This window comes from Labeo rohita, chromosome 24 (genome assembly GCF_022985175.1).
Source record: "Labeo rohita strain BAU-BD-2019 chromosome 24, IGBB_LRoh.1.0, whole genome shotgun sequence".
Lineage (NCBI taxonomy): Eukaryota > Metazoa > Chordata > Actinopteri > Cypriniformes > Cyprinidae > Labeo > Labeo rohita.
In genome coordinates, this window is record NC_066892.1 from 23,795,663 (window position 1) to 23,819,497 (window position 23,835).

The 23,835-nt window shown below is 37.6% G+C and overlaps 1 protein-coding gene across 2 annotated transcripts in view; it reads left to right on the forward strand.

Annotated features, from left to right (window-relative positions):
* Window positions 1-23,835, forward strand: part of gpr158a (G protein-coupled receptor 158a) — a 131,276-nt gene continuing 107,441 nt past the window's right edge. Inside the window, exons 1-2 of one of the 2 annotated variants that reach the window (XM_051098012.1) lie at window positions 1-1,448; window positions 16,798-16,903. In XM_051098012.1, coding sequence (XP_050953969.1) covers window positions 604-1,448; window positions 16,798-16,903 — 951 coding nt within the window. In that variant the 5' untranslated portion in view covers window positions 1-603. The remainder of the gene's footprint in view (window positions 1,449-16,797; window positions 16,904-23,835) is intronic. The other variant, XM_051098013.1, reaches the window with a different exon arrangement.

Here is a 23,835-nt window from a genome sequence, read left to right on the forward strand (position 1 = left end):
AATCGGTTCTTTCGAACTGTTCAGTTCAGCGCAGCCGATTCGTAACCCGAGAACTGGATAAGCGCTCTGACCGAACGAGTGTGATTTGCGAACCGGTTCGAATGGTTCGTTGAAATGAACCGACTCAGTGAACGTTTCCTACGCGAATCGGACACCACTAGATGTTATAGCAAATGGTTTCTGCCGTTCTCATGCTTTAAGACTGGAGTGGACGAAAGAGGGCGGAGTGTGTTTGTCATCCAAGTGTGAAGTACTGACTCCCTGCCTGCGAAAAATAGGATTTTGTTTTCTCTCATTCGATCACGTCTGTTGTGGTCCAGCAGCGTATTGGGAGGAGAGCATCGGGGATCCTGCACATCTGCTGCGCTCCTGCAAGGAGATACAAGAACGAACAAGCATCACTTACACGAACAACACCAATGTACCTGAGGGGAAAGGGATTACCGATGCAATAACTGTCTTCTGGCAAGGAATCCGGTGTCAGAAATGCGCGAAAATCCACAGGTGAAAATGCTGTGCTGATTCGATTCATTCCAGCTGTGATTTCTCGCATCAGATTCGGTGAACTGAAGCTGGTAAGGTGAAAGAGCGGGATTGAAGGATATGGCCATTATCCGGATATCGTTACTTTTGCAAGTGGGATTTGTTTTAGGATCAAATTATAGAAATGTAGAACATGATCGGGACCTAAATGGAAAGCTGCCCATTTATAATACGCACAACAACCAGCAAGCGCACCTCCGGAAGCCCCACTCGGGCTTAGCGCAGAAGATTGAGGAACAGGTACCCACACTGGTAACTGCGTTTCTGCACACGGGGGATTCCTCCACCTTAAAACACGCCAACTGCTCCAGGAGATATGAGCTGGCGGTGTTGCGGGGAAGGACGCGCGGAGACGCGCATCACTCCATGCGCAGCGTCCTGGACACGGTCCTTCACGCCACAAACTTCCTTAACATGATCCTACAAACGAACAGGTCCAGAGATCACAGCCCCAGACGCGATATGGAGTGGTACCACGCTCTGGTCAGGAGTATCCTGGAGGGAGACATCAAGATCCATCGAGCAGTGGTCACCTTGAGCACCGAGTCCCCTCCTGAAGGGCCACCTGTTTACCTTCAGGCCACACGGGCAGGTGGAGAGATCATTCTCCAGGATTTATCCAACACTGCCCACCATATACTGAAAAACAGAACGGCTGATACGGAGTGGTACCACGAGCATAAAAACAAAAAGAAGACACATCTCCAAAAACGAGTGCTGAGTCAAGATTTTGCCTCTTTTGACGCGTCTGTGCGCAATGGAGAAAGTTATATTACCGACAAAACTCAGATTCACTGGTCAGCTCCGTATTTGGAGTGTAAAAATGGCAATTTACTTCCCAGATGGCTAATGACTCTGTCTGCTGGCTTCTATGGCCTTAAACCCAACCGGAATCCAGACTTCAGGTAACTTTGGTAACATGGATGGATTAAGTTGCTCATTAGTACTATATGATGCAATGCACACTGAAAAATAAATAGTGTAGAAACAATTTTCACTCAGATATGGTTAAATTTCACAAACAATTATAGAGAAACAGGAAGAAACACACTGAAATAAGCTTAACATTTTAAATGCCTGTTTATTTATTCTTTAAAAGGTCTTCGTTATTTAGCAAATCAAATTATTAAAATTCATTCAAGTTTATTAGTATAGTGCTTCCAAAAAAAAAAAAAAAAAAAAAAAAAAAAAAAAGAAAGAAACTATTTAAATGCATGTTCCAGTGTACATTTTAATCAGGAAGTATTCTGTTGTCTGTCAGAGAAGAGCGTGCCAAAGCAATGTCCATTTTACAGAATTGCAACATTATCTACTGCAGTAACAATAAGTGATTTCTGTAGTCGTACTATTCACATTTTTGTATTTTATGCCACAGATGCTATTGGTTAGTATGGCAAACCATCACTGCAGGTGTAGAGAGTGTTTCTAAAAATAACCAATGCTGGTTGCATAGCAAGAAACCCCTTGGCCCCCAAACAATCAGCTCGCTTCTCAATATACAACCACGGTCATTGGAGATGTTTAGACTGATCAGGCTAACATGGTGGAGATGTGTACAAGGATCCTCGACTCTGTTCAAAGATGAGTTAAGGGGCACCGGTAACACTGGAGCTCAGAGACAGGAATAGGGCTGCTTCCTGTTTACTAATTAATCCCACAGGTACCAGTACCATGGACATGGTTTACAGCCACAGTTGTTCTTTACAAGCTGTAACTGGTCCTGTAGCTTCATCATTGATGATGCGATTACTTCAAATGCATTTATTACATAGCTGTGGTATGTAACAATTCAGGGACCAAGCTCAATTTGCAGTGTATAGCAAAATGGTGTTTCCATTTATATCTGCCATCTTCAAATTCTCCAGTCTATCGTCTAAATGAGGAAAGCCAGCGGAAGCCAGTGTCTCTCTGGGTTTGTTCAGTAGTTATGCTGTAATTTGTAACCTCTCTGCACAGGTCGATATTTGGCCAAGGCTTCGCCTTATGATGGCTCGTATCCCCTGGGTAATGAATTCCGAAACACTTGCTGGCCATGACATTAAGGTAGATCCATCCTGTTGTCTTTAGGGCCACTCTTTGCCACCTACACATATTTATAAAGGGGCAATCGAGAGGGGGAAGGGGTGTTCTCTAATGCAATGTCTCCAGTCTTCACTCCCAGGATACCTTTCAGTCAATACGATAATGAATAAATAATGAAAGATGTACAACAGCAACTAGAGGCACCTCTCATACATCTGGAGATGTTTTTAGATTAATGTTGTGTGTCGGAATTTTAAATTCAGACTTCTTATCATAGCAGACAACCTGATGTTTATAAAGTGAAATGTCTGGGCCATGCAGGTAAAAAGTTAATTACATCTAGTTGAGTCTTTTTTCAGTTTGACAAGTTCCTATATCTGGTGTTGCTTGAGCTAATGGACATGTAGAGCACAGTATGATGAATGGTAAATAGATTTGTGTTTTTAGCACATTGCTATGTGGTTGGCTAGGGTTTTCGTTGGTTTATTGCTAGGTTGTTCCGGTTGGCTGCTTATTGGTGCAAGGGTCAGTGAAGTGATCTTCGTTACTTTGTCTGGATCTGTTAATGCATTCAAAAACACATTACTTGAAGAAAACTGTTGCATGTTTTTATTTAATATATATATATATATATATATATATATATTATGAAATTTTTGGAAGCATAAAGTCAGTGTCTGATATCATAATAAAAAGTAAAAGAATTAAATAAAAAAGTCATTTGGTGCAACCAACATGTATATGCAGTAGATAAACATAAAACAGCAGTAGCTTAATAACTTTTTCCAACAAAATAAGGTTAGTTCAAGTTGTAAAATGTCATGTGCAACTCTCCATGACATTCTATTTGTGAAATGTTTTAACATGATATATTAAACTGGGTCTCTCCCAAGTTTTTAAGCGATTATTAGATAATTAATAGGATCTGAGGCCGCTATTTAATCTAAATCATTGAAAAGGAGTTTGTTGATTATAAGCAGTTGTCTGGCATAAGACTAATTATCGAATGCAAAGTGCTCATGGGATAATGAAACACAGTGGCAAACCATTCTAGAAGACTGAAATTCATTTTACCTCTTGGCTCCTGATGAGCCACATTACTGTCTGTATGGTGAAGGCTATGCCTTCCTCTCACAGATGCCTCTATTTTATGTACTGTAGCTGTGCATTTATGTATTGATTTCTCTCAAAGTGTAATGGGGTATTTACTTTTGAATGCCATAATTTAGAAATGCATTTCTCAGTTCTTCCACGACTGCAACCTTATAGACTTTGGTTTACAAACAGGAGTACTGTCCCAAAAATGCTACAGCAAATTTGGAACTTCACAGTTCTTTAGAATGTCAACGTATGCTGTAACATTAAGATTTGTCCTCTCATACGTTTAGTTATTTAGTGTGCTTTCTTCGAATATTTTGTATTTTTTGTACATTAAATAGATCTTAAGGTACCTTAGCATGCAATCTTTCTTCTTTGTCAGGTGTGAGTGAGGGTTGGATGGAGAGAAAAGTGAACTCTATTAAGGCTGTCCGGTCTGCCAGGGGCCTCTGGGGATACACAAATCCACAATGTCCTATTATAACCCACATGGGCTGTAGGTCCTCTGCCCTACAAGCTCCTGCCAAGAGCCCAAGGGAGGCTGAGTTTGGAATAGGCCAATTACTACTGGCATGGTAGTCTTAAAGAGACAGTACAATTTCTATTTCAAGGGGGGGATTCAAGGGGATTTCAAGCATAATTTTTTTACAGCGTTAAACTTAGACTATCTTACATTTCTACCATGATTTACAGAACACAATTAAAAAAAATAAAAGAAGTTTAGACACTTTACTTGCATAATTGATATAAAATCATTATTGTCATTTTAATTTCATGCGAACACCAAAATTGGCTGTCTCATCTTTGACCCAATTTTGTCTGGCAATATTGTAATGTTAGATAATAAGATATAAAAAGTATAAAATAATAAGATATAAACTTACATTGTTATAATTACAAGAAATAAAGTCATTTTTAAAATAGTAGGCAGTGCTTACCATGGTAAGAACAGAATAGATTTAAAATGCATTTATTTTAAACCAAGCATAGTTCAACTCTATTAACATATTTACTGACATATTGCTTGAGATTTTTCTGATATAAAAATTGTAATTAAACTATTTGGAGTACTACTTGTGCACATGCATATTCTTAATATTAGGCCTAAAATATGCTTTAATGTCAATATTGATGAGGACTATATGATCTTTAAATATTTTGTATTTAAAGAATTATATTATTTCAAGTGTACCTAAAGTATACTTGCAATAGTTCCACTTTAGCACAATCAAATATACTTAAGTATATCTTTAATTGCACTACTTCCGCACAATTAAAGTGCATTAAAAGCAAAATTAGTTGTCCCAATTTAGCAGATTTTAAATATACCAGTTTAGTATACTAAAAGTACAATTGCAGGGTATTTTTTATTAAGTACATAATAGTAAATGTATTTGTAGCATACGTACCATAAAATATACGTATTTTAAATACATTTAAGTATATCTATTGTTCCCTAGGGCAGTGTATACAGTGTTGTATTCATTAAGCACTAACTGGTATTCCAATTAGAACATAGCTAATATGAATGCATTGGAAATGGCTACTGTTAATATTGATATTCTATCTGACCTCTTGTCTGAACAAATCGAGTCCTTTGGGAGAAATCCATCCATTTCCTGCGTTAGCTGGAATTAGCGTGAACACGGTTTCTTGCTGTTCTGCTCTATTTGATTTGAATTTCAGTTTGGTGTAAAAAGGGGGAGCTCATTAAAAAGAAAACTCATGGAGACGGATGTCACCTCTTTTCATCCAGCACGAAGCTGGATCTCGCCACGAGCGCTGTTATGCTAATGTAGTCCAAAAAGAAAGGAAGACAGTTAGATAAAATTCAATTAGCCAACAAAACCTGCACAATGAAACAGGAGACTGCTATACATACCCTCTAAAGAGCAAACTGTCATTCTGCCGTGGACTTCATGAAATATGGATGGATGAAGCGTAGAGTAATTTTTAGTGTTTGTTCAGGCAGCGACAGAACCTCAGCTAGCTTCAAGGCACATGTCTATTGAATGGCAGACGGTCTTAAAAGCATCCTCTTAATAAATCAAGTGCACTGAAGCATTATGTTTTAGTATGATCTCAGTGTCATGTTGTGCTTCTATTTTAAGGAAACAAAATGAGGGAAATGTGAGGGAAATGCATTAGGTTGACAGGACGAGTTTTGGCTAATCTGACTCAAGGCCCTGCTTGTCGTCTGTGCTGTGACACCGGGGTCATTCCATTGAGTACTGTCGGCCGTTATCAAAGCAGACAGCCCAGCGATCTTTAATGTCAGCGAGCGCAGTGACGGCATCGCTTTGTGCCTTCACATTTCACCCCATACCCCATTGCCATTACCCAACCCCATCAACAAACACTATCTTTACAGCCATTGTTCCTTTACAAGCTAAACATAACACAAATTATGTTTAGCAAAATGCTTTTGCTTTGCATTTGTGAAAAGACATTTACTGATGTACAATGCACAGCATAAATGAGGAATGTACTCTGAATAAATATAAAAGATGTATTTTCTTAATGATCACTGATGGAAAATGGAAAGATTTGCCAAATGGAAAGATGGCAAAATTTAAATGTATTAAACATATACTTAATAAAAATACATATATGCCAATGTTTTCTGTAAAATTAGTAAATTAGCCAGTTTTGTTTAAATGAAGCATTGCAGAAATGAGTATACCTAGATTTAATATACCTAGAAGGACGACCTCCAGGAGTTAAAATTGAGTGAAATACATGTCCACTGAAGAAATTTGTCACCTTGGGAGAATAAATATATTCATTGTCATGCTGAAAAAAATGCCCAGTAATGCAGGGAATGAGGGGAGGGTAACATCTTTAGCTTCAGTTTTTTGTATTACAACACACAGTGGTGTGTGAATTCATGACAGCACTGATAAAGCACAACTCCCTTCAGCACTCAAACATCCCTATATAAGAGCTTTACTACCACTGAACGTCACTGTGGGTACCAGCACTTCTCACTGTACTCCTCCTCTAGCAACACCAGAACATTTTGGATGCTTTTGGATCCGAAATGATTGACTTGGTCTCTTGAGACCAGAGTGTGGATTCCCAGAAGTCTATATTTTGTAAGTATGGGCCTTGGAAGAGGGTAAATGAGCTTATTGTGGCTACAGTAGGTAATTCTAGTGGTGACAACAACCATGCGACAACAAACATGCGTCACAAAGTGTCACTCTTTTCATAGCTTTTGCTGGCTCTGAGATGCTTGCATGTTATTTCTTCTGTTCTTTTTCTAGCAAAAATTCACTCGTCACTAAATTAAAACTTAAAGTGAAGACCTGATTATTTCAGGAGCCTTATCACAAGTCCATCGTTTTTGAATGTCAGTGCTACTTCTGCTATATTTCCACACTTAAAACAATAATTTGGTATTCCTCTTGTACCATTGTCCTCTTTTATGCTAGGAAATAAGTCACCTGGCAGTTCTCTTCCATGTGATTTCATTGTTGACAGCATTAAGCCTGAGTATGATTAAGTAGGCAGTATAACACTTTTAATTGTCAGGAAATTACTTGTCTTTAAAAGTTTTGGTTAAATATACTTCCCTGATGATCAAAAATGGACTTGGCCTTAAACCTACACTTTTTTTTTTGTTTGTTAGAAGTACACCTACTTTTGACTAACTTAAGTACTAACATAAAGTACTGTTATTTGATATTACAATTACAGTTTTTAAATATTTTAAATGTACCAAACTACAACTTCATGATTATAAATGTATAATTGCAAATATATTTAAGTCACATACTATTACATAAATATCAATATAGCTACCTAGTCAAATTATAACACTAAAGAACTGTGTCTGTACATGAATATTTTAATATGAACAGACTCGCAGTTCATCTTTTAATCACTTTGTATTTCAGACATTTTAATTAACGCCTACAACAAAGAAGAATGCAGCGAAGAAATATGCAGCAACCAAATAATTGTTTAAAGTGACAGTAAATAATCATCAATTGATATTAATGCTAGCTTTGCATAGCAACTTTTAGTAATTTTGATTGCTTTGTTGATAATCAAACATCTGGATTAACTGGATTTACTCAAGTCAGATATATTTTCAATTTTCGCTAAGTCAATGTATTTATACCACCAAAACTTATATGGGTAAAGTCAGGTATTTCATTGCAGTGTAGCATTAACATTTTTTATTTTTTAAAGAATCGAGCAATGAAACATCTAGAAGTAGGAGATATCATGTGTGTAGAAACATCCGACATCCAGCTTTAAATGGAATGCAACACTGTCGCTTTGCTTTTCTCTCTGATCAGCTGTTTGGACATACAGGGCCCAAAATAGTCCTCAGAACAGAGATCTAATTAACTGCATCGTCTGGGTGCCATCCAGTGAGGACACGTCTTATCTTATTTGGCCCGATCGCTGATATTTTGCTTCATTCCTACAAACAGGATTATACAATAAAAAAAGAATATTTGAGGACATTACAGGATTAAAATGTAAGTTGGATTAGAAGAGCAGATGGCTCTTGATCACCACTATGTGACATGTTATTACTGTTATGACAGTCATCACGATGGTAATCACTCAAAGCAATCGCATTACACAAATCTTTTGACTAACCTTTGCCAACAACAACAATACTAATAATAAATACCAATAATGCTTCTTATAATAATGCTTATAAGAAGTAAAGTCCACTGTAACCACTGATGGCAGCTGTGTAACTGAGCAGATGATTCAAGATGATAAAATCGACGTTTTCTACAAATATAGTTTAAAATTGGTGTCCCATTTAAGCAATGAAACAATAAAAAGGCACAAAATGCATCTTTTCAATCAAATTGCACAGTAAAATGAATTCATCAATCTCAAATTTAGCCTTATCAAAAGTAACACAATGTAACAAAAAATTGTTTCTAGGGCTGAAAAATTCACACAGTAATAACTCATTAACCAAGTTCATTTTAACAGCACTAATTTTATTAACGTGTGATTAATGCTGCACGCATTTTTTGTTTGGCCAGTGGCCTAGCTTGTAGTTGGAGAAATGGAGATGCAGCCAGAAATGGAGAAAGAAAAAGGTCTTTTGAACAGAAAATTCTTATACAGAATGATTTCTGATGGTACTTTTAACAAGACAAAAGTTGTCTGCGTTTAATGTCGATGTGAATTAAGTCACCGAAGTGTGCAAATGATGCAGAGAGCTCTCCTCCTCCTCACCAAAGGCACAAAAGATAGTTTTTGCACTAGATAGTTTTCAATGTCCTTTTTCCTGTGTGTTTTAATTAGGACTGCCTAATTATGACAGAGGTGGCAGAAAGCGCATCCTGTTTGCTTGAATTATTTTACAAAAGTGCAACGTTTCGTTGTTATTGTGAGTGCACACCAATAAATGTTGATTCTTTACAGATCCGAAAGATGTATTACTCTTATCTTTATGACCAGAAATGACAGTGTATTTTAAGAGCAAGTGACTGCACTGGCGCCTCCATCTGTCATGCAGTGAGCACGCTATTGTTTAGCTTGCACACTCAGCACAGACACTTGAATAGCGCACATTTTACTAGGTTAACGTTAGATTGAGTGGCAACGTAAAGTTTGGATGTCCTGCCCATTGTAGGCTACTATATTGCCACATAAACCAGCCATTAATGATCTGTCCATCACAAGCTATGTGACCTTGCCAGTTGCACCACCTTTTTTTTTGGCCGACCAAGTCTCTTTTCATCGATCAACGGTTAGTTAACTATTAGGGGGCAGCCCTAGTTTTAATAGGCATTACATTTACGTTACATTTACAAGAAGACATGAACACATTTTTGAAAAACATGTCTACCATCTTTAAAACATATGTTTTTTAAGCTCTATGTTTAGGGTGGTTTTAGTAATAATAAATGCACATTTTGCATGTTCAGAAAAAGTGAGCACAGGCAAAAATGAACGCAGGCTTTTGTAAGCAAATTGCTCAGTGCAAACAAAGAGAAGTAATAGGAACCTGGCATGTCTATGTTCTTTATTTCATGTGTCTAATAGACATGAACAAGCTCTTTGAAAAACATCTATGACCTTTGAAACATAATTAAAATGATTAATTTAAGGTAAATTTAGAACAGATAAAAATGTTTAAGTTGCGATTAATCACAAGTGAACTCATGACAATCATGTGATTAATCACGATTAAATATTTTAATCGATTGACAGCCTTAATTGTTTCACTTAATTCTTGCATGTTCCTTCTGTAATTATGTGGTGCTAATAATTATTATACTATTCATTTTCACATAGCATCAATATTTTGGTAAATGTTTAGGTCAGGTAAATGTTAGAACCTCTAAGATTAATTATAAAACACTGGTTTAATACAGGTTTTTTTTTTTTTTTTTTTTTTTTTTTTTTTTTAGGATATTGTGCTTTCGCAAAGGATGGGAACATTTGAGAAGTTTCTGTAACATTCTGGAATATACTGTAACATTTTGTTATTCTCACTGTATGACTCACTTTTGGTAACTGTGCTGTTTTGTAAACTGTTGTTGTTAGGTCAGTATTATACATGTACAATGTCATTTTTACGCAGGAGTAATAACAGAGTAGCTTTTATTTTTTAAATACATTATAACATAATACATATAACAAATAAAGTACATTAAATAAATTGATAAATTGTTGAAAAAGAAAAAAATATATGTATGAATTAGAGTCCTATTCTGTGTCTTTTTGTAAAGTAAAAAAGTAAATTACAACATTTTCCTATATATTACCTTTTACTCTATAATGAATTAGTCTAGCAAGCTAATATGCTTTGAGAAGTCAGGGAAAATTGTTGACGTCTTGGTTGAACATTGTCGATTAAGATACAAAAAAGAAATCTCAACAGTTCTTGTCAGCTTTTCCAGATTTCATTTCAATCTCAGGGAAGACTGAAATACAATCCAGTGTCACATAGTCTGCCACAGTAATTACAGTCAATTTATTCTAATCACAATAATCATCAGCCTTTTCATCATCAAGACAAAATGATGGCACTGTTACCAATCCACTTTCTGTCTTGTGAGTTAATAACGGCAATACAGAGCCATAGGTCCTATTTGACCTTGGATGAAGGATGTGGCGTTCCTACGCTTGATGAACACGGCGGCTAAAATTAGCACACTTGCTTGGCCAAGGCTTCAATTAAGGCGAGCAGAGACTATTCCATGACTGCACCTTCTGAGTCGGTCTGAGAGGAAGAAAGAGAAAAAGACAGGAAACGGATATAGTCGCAAAGAGAAACAGAGAGATCTCTTTTACCTCAGGCACTCCTCCTCCTCAGTGTTTTCTGATCTATATTTGCATGCCTGCAGGACCAGAGTTCACAGTATAGCTTATAATGATTTTCCACCTGCAGTACATGAGAAATATGAAGTCTAGAGGATTATTAGCATCGTTCTTGTATGCCTCTGATACTATATATCCACATCGGCTCACTTCCATAACCCTCACAGACCCAAGCATTGATATTTATACTATTTATAAATGGTTTTAGGAAGCAGCTGGTTATATAAAACATCATACTTAAGACTATTTTGATTTGGTGTTTGATATGCATTATATTCCATATCAAATTATTAAAGGATTATTTATTTATTTTTTTTTTTTTACTAGTGGGTGCAGGACACTATAGTTCATTTACATAAGTGAGGATAGCAAAATAAACTAAACAGTGACATATTATACCCAAAAACTCTTCAGTGGACTACCAGTAAAACTGATACAAATTTGGGACCAAAAATTATTCAGATACTTTGACCTGACTAAGTTTTGCTTAAGTGTTTTTTTCTTTATTACTAATGCAACCTTTTTACACTACAGACTGAACAAAATTAAGCTTTGCTTGGTAATTGGTTAACAAAGTATTGATAGTTGTGTAAGTTTTTTTGACTGATTGCAATCCATTACATACCTTTCTATTAACGTTATCTGACATTATCAAGGTGAATTTGTTCTGACATAGTTTAACTCTGAGTTCTTGTTATATTTTATTACTATTTTCTAAACTATAGTGAATAAACTGTGATAATGTGAGAAGTGTTGAAGGTGTCTGAATAAATTTTCATTTGACCTGTAAATGATTTTGTTTCTTCATCACAACAATTTTGGAGAAATTAGCATTACATCACTGCGCCTAATGGATCTACTGCAGTGAATGGGTGCTGTCAGAATGAGAGTCCAAACAGCTAATAAAAACAACATATTAATCCAGAAGTAATCCACACAACTCCAATCCATCAATAAATGTCTTTTGAAGTGAAAAATTACATGTAACTGCATCTGACTTAGTGAAGTTATACATTGAATTGACATTGGTAATGGTTGCTAATATGTCAAAGATTTCAAATGGTTTATTCTATTTATTCTTCAATGAATGAGCAAACTAACGTGAGGTAAAAATAATGCAATTTTAGTATGTTATTATCTACTTGGAATATTGCTATCATAATTTTTTATCTTGAAAGCATCAACAGTGGTTTCAGTAAGCAATCAGCATGTCTGTGTGACTTAGGCTTGCTTGGAAATTCAAAATTAAAATATTTTACTGCCAAAACTAATGCTATGATACATTTATTTCAAGTGTACATATTGTGTTTTAAGTAGATTATAATGCAACACAGACAAGTGGTTAGGCAGAAGTGGGTGTTAAGTAGATGCAAGGCATGCTGATCTTTACAGTTATTCTCTTGCTGGATTTCTGTTATTACAAAGCTCCACAACCACTTCAGCCATCAGAACCAAAACACAAACGTGTGTGATTATGGGCTTTACTGAAGCATTGGTAGTATTCCCTGTGTTTGTTAAAGTATAAGTATAATAACAGCATTACATGAAAATATAATAAAATCTGACATGTCCAATTTGCCGATTAACAAACACGGTACCTCCCCCTTGGCTCAGTTCCAGATACCGACAACCTTGTCTAGAGGTCATCAATTAGCAGCCTGCAGTCTAGATCCAGACACAAGATTTGTTCCACCCAGACAACAAATATTTTATCTTAAATGAATATAATTATAAACAGCAATTAAAAAATGAACTTTATTTAATGTACTTCTTTTGTGTGTGTGTGTGTAGTTATCTTTTCTTCTTTGTTTACTTTTTTGCTGTCTCACTAAGGGTTTGCAAGGCACCATACAATAAAGATATTCTGTAAAGCAGCTTGGAAATTAATTATTACCCTGTGTATGCATAGAACATGTAATCATTTTAATGCATTCATATGATCATGTCAAATGAATAGATGAAATGAAAGATAAAAGATATATATGTGTGCAGTAAATTGCACAATGCCCTATATGATATGAAGGTATTCTGTCAAAACCCTTTCAGTGTTGTGAAAAAGCTATGCTAAGGGAAAACTGTAACAGAGAAACTAGATCATTTTCTGAAAAAATTGTGACTGATGCCTTTGCAAACCACAATACTGCCCTGGTGGTCGCTTACTGGTAAAAGCTCTTGTTTCTTATTCTGACCCTGTTCCATTTATAAAGTAGCCTATTTACAGTATGGTTTCATGAATTTAGTGTCCCAAATGACATACTATGCACTTACTGTATACACTATGTACTCTACTATCTAGTATATGAATTATGTGAAATGATTTTGACTGCATGAAGTTTTCAACATTCCACACTTCTGGACATTTGAAGTGCAAATTTTCTTTTTGGAATTATGGTGTGAATATGCTAATCACTGTCAGGGATATGGACCTGTCTTGTTGTGTTTCCGCCCCTGTTTCTGTTCCTGTGTGCCCATATATGGTCAGGTTCCTGTCCTCATTTGGTCTAATTAGTTATCCTTTGCACCTGTGTTTACCTGGTATTTAAGTTCCTGCCTATTCATTTGTGGCTTGTTGGGTGTGTGTTTGTTTGTTAAAGACTGTTTAATGTTTCTCCAGCGTGCTTCCTACGACAGCGTACCGTGGCAGAATACAGTAAACCAAATACAGTTACCCCTGGGTCCAACCTCCATTTTTGTTTTCCGTTTTTTTTTCCCAGTGTTTTTTGTTTCCGTAGTGTTTCCCAATGGATCCCCTGGCTGCAAGGTTCACGTCCCTCGCCCGCAAGGACCTTTCTCTATTGGAGTATGTGGTTTAGTTCAGCCAGCTCGCTATTTCAACGGCATTTGGCGATGCTGTGCTGAACTCACTGTTCTGGATCGGAGCGAATTACTACCGCCACGCTGACCTCCCACACAACCACTGGATTAAGCTGGAGGGAAGCAATCATCCGGTGTCCGGAGAGCGTCTACCTCCAATCCGAGACACAGCCAAACCCAGTGCCAAGCCTACCGTCTCCCTGCGGTGCAGAGCATCAGCCTGAGCCCAGCGATGACAGAGAGCCCGAGCACACTATGATCGACGAGCCATTGCTGTATGGAGCGACAGAGCCAAGGATCGTCATGGAGCCAGAGCTGCGTGTGCCGTCAGACCTGGTGCAAAAGCCAGCTGCAACATCCACCATGAGGGAGAATACCGTGTACAGTGACATCATGGAGAGGAGCTCCACCCATTGCAACATGGCTGAGGGTGAGATTATTATGGACCTGGGTATAAGGAAAGCAGGGGAGGATCTCATAGCCTGGGATGCTGACCTGCCCCCTCTCCTCCCTACTTCGGAGCACTCTGTCACCCCGATTCCCACGTCCAGCCCAGAGAGGGCTGCGGTTCCCACGTCCTGCCCAGAGAAGGCTCTGGTTTCCACGTCCAGCCTAGAGGAGACTCTCGTTTCTGTGTTAAGCCAAAAGAGGGCTCCTGTTTCCAAGCCTAACACAAAGAGTGACCCACAGAGAGCCCGGAGACTCACAAATACCCGCCCTCCCACCCACTCATGCCTCTTCCTCCGCTGTTGTCTGGCAGCCCCTCTGCTCACCCTCAGCCCTCCATCTGTGCAGTGGGCTTGTTACGGGTCTGCCAGCATTACAGCTGGTGGATCCCTTGTCTCCGTCTCCAGCCTCAGAGTCCAGGACTCAGCCTAGGCCCGTCGACCCAGTGGCTCCACCGTGGCTCCTAGCTCCCTCCTCTCTGCTGTGGCCCGACAGTACACTGGCTCCACCGTGCTCCCTCGTCTCCCTCCAGCTTCGCCTTGGTCTGTCGTAGACCATCTTGTGCCTCGGGACTCCACTCGTCCGGCTTCGCCTCATCCCTCTGTCCCCCAGGCTCCGTCAGGCTCCTCCATCCCTCCGGCTCCACATTGGTCCTCTGTCACTCCGGCTCCATTGCGGCCTCCTGGGTCCATGCCTCCGCACTGGTCGCCGGCGCCATCGGCTCCACCTCGACCCTCTGGATCCTCCTTGTCACCCTGGCTCATCGGCTCTCCATCTCCGCCTCGACCTCGTCCACCACCTGCTCCGCTGCCGTCGGTTGGCCCCCTGGAGTTGTCAGCCCTTCCTTTTCCTTGGCTCCTCCCTCTGTAGGCTCCACTGTAGGCCGTCATTATGGCTTGTGGCTTGGGTCCTACCTGGCTCCGCCTACTTCAAGTCCCTCCTGTTGTTTCCCTGGCTCCTCCCTCCATCTGGTCCACCCTGATTCCTCCTGTTGTCTCACTGGCTCCTAATGTTTCCTCCTTGGCTCCACCCTTCATTGTCTCCTCCATGGATTCTGTTCTTCACCCTCCTTCCAGGTGTCCATCCTCCTCCCGAGCTTCCTCCCAAGTTCCCACCCATGCATCCCTGTTCGGCTCCCTCTGTTCTCTACAGCGCGAGGACGCGTGCCCGTCCTGTGTGCCCGTATATGGTCATGTTCCTGTCCTCGTTTAGTCTAATTAGTTATCCTTTGCACTTGTGATAACCTGATTACCCCTTGTGTTTAAGTTCCTGTCTGTTCATTTATGGTTTGTCGGCTCTACTTCTAATGTACGTGAGTTGGTTTCTGCTCCTGTTGTGGATTATCTCCTGTGTTTGTTCATATAAGACTGTTTAACGTTTCTCCACGTCTCCAGTGTGCTTCCTACGACAGCGTACAGTGACAATCGCAGTATTTACTATAAAACAGCACAGAAGAGTGCAAGTACATAAATTGGGATGCTCCTTTTCTGTTTCGTTCTCAACATTGGTTCTCAACGTGAATTCCTCCACCAGAGCACCCTACAAAAATCTATGTAAGCTAGAGTGGCACACAGCACAGTAGTGCAATTTAAAAAGCAAACATAACAAAATGGTGAACACAAGCCACAGCACAGTATCTGTGTCCTAATTTATACTTTTTCTTAAGCAGCACCTACTGTCTGAGAGTGATATGCATTTGTATTCAGCCCATCTGAACAGACAAATCGCATGCAAAAATTCAACCAAATTCATATCGGTGTGAACAGGCCTTACACTGCATGGGCATCTGTGCTTCATAATGTGATTTCTCTCAACTGAGACTGGAATGTTGCACAAGCCTGTTCTTAATGTTCCAGCACGTTGACAGCAGATGTGAGAATGCTGGTGCAGACAGCTGTGATGAGAAATAAAAATAAACATGCTGAAGAGAGATGCCATTAAGGATCATTCAGCATCAGTCAACTTCATTCTTCGAGTTCCTAACTCTAAGCTCCAGATACATATATATATATAAGGAATCCTCATTCTTAAATTTCATTGTACTTTAGTAGTTCTTTGTTTAGCATTAGAATGCTGCCTTTCTATGAAGAGAGGCTATCACACATTGTATGTCTGTAGGGCTCTGGAGGATTTAATGTCCTTTTCCTCCCTTTATGAGTGCTGATGAGAGTACAAAAGCTTCCTCTCCTCTGCTGACTGAAGAGGAAGACCAGACTGATAAAGAGTGTATTGATCAGCTTATTGATGATTTGTTGTTTACTGGGTGAAAATATCAATACGGAAAATGTGAAGTCTTAATGGATCCATGTAGACACACATCTACATTGGCTGTTATGTCACTTAGAACAAAGACACAATTTAGGATTTGAATAGACTTGTCAATCAGTGACTTTTCTGCTTAGCAATCAAAGCTGAAGAATCCTTTAAGCACACTTTTAGCATGTGTGAAGTACTGTAAGTGTATTTAAAATGCCAGTGTTTTACTTAAAACATTTTCAGCTACTTTACGGTTAACAATAGACTAATTTCTCTTTTTCTCTTGTGCTCTATAATATCATATAGGGGTGTTGTTCGAGTGGACGTCAGCCTGCAGGATGTGGATATTGATCAGTGCTCTGCAGATGGCTGGTTTGCAGGAACACACAGGTGCAACCTCACCACTATGGATGTGAGTCCAACTTCTAGCTCTTGCTTCAGTGACATGATTGCTAACACCAAAGTTTTTTGCTTATTTCATACATTCCAAGAGATCAGTCACACTTCAGTGGACTAAAAATATACATAGAATGTAACATTAAAGAAAACTACCTTTGTGAAAAAGAAGTGCAGTTGAATCTATTAAATCAGTTCTAGTGTACTTCAAATCTTAAACGTATAATGTAGATATTATTAAAAAATAAATAAAAGGCCACTTAATTGTAAATAGCGTACACACTCATGATTAATTTTAGAAACTGCAATGCGTAATAATATCAAATTAAAACAGATTGCATTTTAAATCATTATGCTTTGATATTTTATTGTGCTTTAAAGAAGTACACTTATTTTGATGTGTTGACTATTGACTGTTGACTTTTTTTTTTTTTTTTTTAAGTAGAATTTAATGTAACACAGTTAACATGCAGTTAAGTGTCTGAAAACATTACATTCAAGTCACACTTAAGTAAAGTAAAGCTCTAATGTCTCTATAGTGGTTAAACATGAGATATAATTCGCTTTGGGCAAATCTAACAGGCAGTCTTTGGTCTCATTTATCTATTATTTGTTCCAGAGCAAATCCTTTTGGCAAAATTTCATCATGTTTATGTAAATTCAATGCTGTATATCAGAGCGCTGCCTGTGTACTTTGGCTGGAATTGCCTAGCAATTTTTATGATGGCTGTTGTTGTTTATTAAAGATTATTGTTCAATAAATAATATGTTATATAAATAAAAGTGGTATGTAATCCTGTTTTTATATAAATAATAGTAGTATTTAATACTGCTGAGTATTGAGAAGCAGGGTGCGCGTTCATGATGGTGATTTTAGTTACATTGTTCCGCCATTAGATGGAGACGAGAGACTGTTTTTAACGAGTCAGCAGTAAAGACTTTTAAATTGAAAAAATTAACGATGTCAAAAACGGAAGTTATTTTTAGTTTCAACATCAGCTAAAGGCAGATGAAAGGAAATCAAACGTTACGACAAAGACAAGGCTTTCCCAATAGTATGTTCCTGCACAACTGGACCCACTTCTAGGACCGCACTTCTAGGACCACACTTCTAGGACCCTGTTTTTTGTGACAGCGCCATCTAGAGGAGACCTGATTCAAGCATAAAATGAAAACTATTCCTTTTTTATCTTTCCATCTTATTTAATTTGTTTTTAAGATACTGAAAAAAGCACAAATGTGAGAGCATGTCAAAACTTCTCCAGGGCCCCAAAACACCCTCAGACCCCAGAGGGTTAATGTAAGACCTGGTGTGAACTTGTGTTCGAGGCGGTGTCAGCAATCTCCATTTAGCCTATTTAGCTGTGCAAAACAGTTCATTGTTCTACTGAATATTATAAACTAGCATTTGTATTCAAATTATCTTACATTTATTAATGTACCAATAAACACACTAATTTGTAGCGCAATTGTTTTACCGTTTACTGCACTTTATGCATGTCACACATCAGATGTGAATGGCTGTGCTGCAGCTAATGAACTGAAGTCTCACAAAGATACAAGTCTTTCTTTACAAGAAAACTGAATACAAAACCAGAATATATATAGAATATATTGAAATAAATTAGGTTAAATATTTCAATCGAGTTTCCAATGTTAAGGGCATGTTAAGGGTTAGGAGTTGGTTAGGACAATCATTAAGTGTATACAATTAACCAACTACATATTTCTTTAAAATATAATAACATACACAATAGCAAGCGCTATTAAAATAATGCATACATAAATACAATAAATAAATAAAAAAAAAACCAAATTTAAAAACTATAGGGTCCTAGAAATGCAGTCCTAGAAATGCGGTCCTGAAACTGCAGCCTCCGGTTGTGCAGGAATACCCTTCTCGGCTTTCCTCAGCGGACACTGAAACTAATTTAATCGTGAATATAAAGAATGAGTGCTTTATCCGATACAGGTAATCACACTCCATGTCTCTCTCATAAAACAATACATTAATACAGTGAGCTTTTAATGCAGCAATACAATAAGCTTTAAATGAAACAACTCAACTTTCCTTCGTTACTAATTCTAAAGTGATGTTTTGGAATTAATAACAGGGGCTTGGGCTAAGCTGTTGAACTGTCAGCTGTTTTGATTTGAATCCATGGCGGAAGTACGTAGTTCTGCACAAAGAAGAGCTCTTAAAGACGCGTCGTTGTTATCAGTGTTGCCAAGTCCATGGTTTTCCCGCGGAATTCTATTCAACGGAACACTGTTGCCGCGGGTTGTTTTTGATGTCCGTGGGTTGAAGCGACCCCAATAACATCATATTTAGCCTCTGAAATACGAATTTACCAGGGGAACACCGACCAAAAAATATGTGCGTTTTATCCCCCAGAATGCGATTTTTAATGGGGGACCCCCCACCCCTCGAAACGCGATTAGGCTAGTTTTGGGCTAGTTTTGAGTAGTAATTGGGCGGGTTTTGTTGGGCAAAACCTGCCAGTCCCGGAATGTTATTTTGTTTAGGTATTTACACACTGGTGCTGTCGAACTATTGTATAATATCGGCACTGGTGTGAAGCCACGCCTATTCGTGTGATATTGCTCATATGGCGGTGTGCCCTTGTAAAGTTTGGAAACACCCCTGGCAAAGTGTGGTTTTGGACAATATCAGCATAAATCCTTATAATTTTTTTGTTGCAATTAAATTAAAGTAACTTGACATTATCATTGAAGACCAGCAATAGTAATTTTCATTTTGATTAAATAAAAATGGCAATATATACATGTCAAAGTCAGACATACCCCTTTGCCAGCTGTGATGCCTGGTTGCTGGTTTAAACTTGGCCCAGGTTTTTAAAAGATTTTTGCGTCAGCACACCTTAATACAGTAGCTTCAACAATTGATTTCCAATTAAGTTTAGAATACAGTGAATTTAGGCCCAGATTATGCAGAGCTGTAATAGCTGCTATTTTGATGAATCGAAAACTTAAGTTTTTTCTATGTATAAACTGTTTATGTAATAAAATATGTAGGTTGTGTTGTCGCTTATCAGTGCAAAATTATCACAAATTAAAAAGGATTTGTGCCAATATTGTCCAAAACCCCACTTTTCTAGGGCGTTTCCAAACTTTTGGAGGGCAGTGTATATATAAACATTTTTTTTCTTTAGTATAGTGAAAGTCAATCACCAAATTGTCACAAAAGAAAAAAGACCCTTATGTTAAAGTAGCCCATAAAACCGAAGAAGTTATATGACGGTTTATAAATACCGAAAAATTAAACACTTGGAGTCATATGAAATATATATATTAAAAAAAAAAAAAAGAAAAAAGAAAAAAGGTGTCTTAATGCCATTAACGCTAAACGCCACTGGAGTTATGTTTATTGCTTTGCAGCTTCAGTTTTATGTCATGAGACACACACCAGACATCACACAGATGTTGTCGGAATGTTCATTTTTGCATGAACTATTCCTTTAATATCCCCATTTTGCTGCAGAACATAAATAATTTGAACTCTTTGGGACCTCTTACAGCAGTCAAAAAATCACATCATTGCAGAGCAGCATGCCAGCTCACATTGCGATTTCCACTCTTGATTCATGGCGTTCATCCTGCTGTTATTTTGAATAACAAAAGACATTTTTTTTTTTATACATCTTTGACCTTCTGGCTCAACAGTGAATGATTTTGCTGTGTCTTAATGCTGTTAACCTGATGCTTGGAGGATTGCAGTTATAAAGAGAATAGATTTTTAAGGTCTGGCTCCTTCATAATGGATGTGATGTAATAGATTGCACAGGGTGCACTGAATAATTGAGAAAGCTCTTTGTGTGCTCAGCCTCCTGATGGACACTGCACAGTATGTGTGTGCGAGACATGCCGTACATAGCGACACAGCATCTTTGTTATATTATGCAATTGAATTGTGACCTCTGTCATAATAGCTTCCATCCACCCCTCATAACACAGGTCTGTTGACGGCGACGCTGACTATAAATAGAGCTCAAAACTGCATGGCAATCAGGAGTTTTATTGTAATGTGATATAGCGGCTTTGTACCAAAGGGCCCCTCGTATGCAAAAAAGCTGTAATTCACTCTCATGATCTTGGATGTCTGATGCTGAAACTGCAGCCTACATGTCACTGATCCTGTTTAAACCAAACCAGAGATTTCCTACCTCATTAGACCAAGAATATCATTCGCAAAGACTTCCGGAATGTGTAATCCAGTACTGTATATGCATTTAGCCATTGTGGTTGAAAGTTCACTTTTGGTTTGACTGCGGATGCTAAAACATTCTACTATGTAAAACAAGCATCACTATTATTATTGCTGACACTAAATGCAAATTCTAACCCTCAGTATTAAGCTTCGATGTGTGGAACCCATGACCTTGCTAGCATCATACTTTAAAGTGTGAGCTACAGGAGTGTAGCGCTTTGGTAACCTTCCAGAACCCTGGAAACTTCAAGAACACCCCAGCAGGATATTATAAATGCAAAACTGTGGTTGCGTTATGAAAAACACAGCTTGAGCCATTGGGGAGAACAGTGTGAACAATGATGACCAGGAGTTGAGAGAGAGTTTACTGCAGATGAAGTCTCAGCACTTCAAGTCAGCAATACAAATCAAAGTCAGCAATTCAGCAATGATCAAAAGAATACTTAAAATGAAAGAAATCCTGATCATCATTGACGCACTATGCTTTTCATTCATATGCATGTGTCATAGGTTGGTCAAAGGTTAGTCTTAAATGAGGATTCTTCTTTTTCCTGACATCTCTGAAGTATTCTGGTTTCTTATAACTAGAAATAACCTCTGCATTTTATCCTTTTGTATTTTTTTTTTTTTTTTTGCCAAGATCTCACTGAAATGGAGGTCTCAGCTTTCTAGAGTAAAACATAGGAATAAAACAGTATGTCCACACAGCATTTACTTATGGGTCATTCCACGAAATCGGTGCATTTTGTGTTCCTAATAAATAACCAAACATAGATTTAATATAACAACAAATAAATGTGCAATTTAAAAACATAACAATACTATATAAGCTTTCATCAATATTACATCAAAAAAGTCAATTAAATATTATTTTAAATAATTTAAATAGCATTTATACTGGTTTTTGGCCTGTCCCTCACTATGATTTTTCTTTTTCAGCACGACTTGTAATTTGCAAAATGACGGCAAAAATCACATTTGGCTATTGTTGTAAATATAGTCTCATTGTTAAGCAATGTTTTTGGCATAAGTATATTACTTTTTTTTTTTTTCTATAAAATATAAACCATTTTATTGGTGTGCCCTGATTTTATATCAGCCCTGTTACCCTCATCAAAAAAAAAAAAAAAAAAAAAAAAAAAAACAAACAAACAAACAAAAAAAACCCTTGTAAAATAAGTGATGTTTTATTAACAAATTTCGGGAGGAGCACGCACAGATAATTAACATGGCTAATTCATCATCAGCAATTACACAACCTATCCAGTCAGCACAAGAGAATCCCTACAAATAACCAAAGCAGTCTTATCGTCATTTGGTCGCTTTGGGTTCGGGCTAAAATGGCTAGCTTGGACCCCTCTCCCAGACAGCATTCCAAATACGCATAACCTTTACTCAGTTTATTATTTGTAAGTGTGAACTCGTGAATGTATATTCAAGTAACATCATTTCTAGAAGGCCACATCATCTCTCAACCACAATTCCAACACTTAAAACATAAGCATGTTTCTCTCACTCCTCTATAATGTTCTATTTTTAATGATTTATGAGGCTTGACTGAGGGAGGTGACAGGTTTGACATCATGCAGTTTAAACAATTATTTCTTAAATTTAACATAATCAATATCTACCAGTAAAATCCTTTCAAAGTGTATGATATGTAATTTTGTGAACTTGATTATTAGCTAGCATATTTGTTTAAAATCAACAGACCTGCTACTGTCAACCTATTACTTTTTAGAGTTAAAAGATTTTGACATGTGGGTAACGCTGAGTAGGTTTGACCCTGTTTTTAGAGATTGTTTGTGTAAAATTTAAACACTTTAAAGGTCACACTCGGTATACAGTAGTCAACACTGAAGTGGATCAAAACTTTAAATGTTGACTACTGTATTATTGAGCTAATGCCTATATCAATGAGTGGCATTTGAGTTCTAATTAAACTATAGTATCTAGTAACACTAGATACTATACTATCTAGTAACAGGGTTGACAAAAAATACCAAAACATGAGGTGGATATTTAATCATGGATATTTATAATAAATATATATATATATATATATATATATATATATATATATATATTGCAGGGCTCAATGCTAAGGATTTTTTCTAGTGGCCCGGTACAATTCTCGATTTTAATTTTGATTTCACAGCAAAACCTACTAGCCTAATATAAAGTTCAAACATTATTTGTTCGTTCAAAAATTATTTTATCATTATTATTTTATTACAAATGGAATGATTCTTTAGGGAAAAACAGCAGACGGACAGAATGAACGCAAATTCGGTGTCTTGGTTATGGTTATGAATGCAACTTTAAATGCATTATACAGAGGCAAATGAAAAGAAAACGCCATGTAAACATTTCTTAAAACAGTCAGTTCATCTCAGAGAAACATTCATATAAACACGTTTCAATATTTAGGATAATATTTCCAAAATTCACGCATTGTGAACTGTGATCTTCTATGCTATGCCTGCTAATGTATTTTTTCCTCTTTGCGTTCATCTTCAGCGTCTCCGGCCTCTGTTAACGGATGTTTAAAGAGTTCATAATATTTCCACACACATTACATTGAAAAATGAGTGCATGTAGTTTGTGTGCAAGCCTGGAGCAGAGATCTGTTAAAATCATTGACTGTAAAAAAATATGGACGTAGTGTCCGTGACGTCACCCGTAGGTTTCTGAAGAGCATTTTTGAAGCTCTTAGTGGG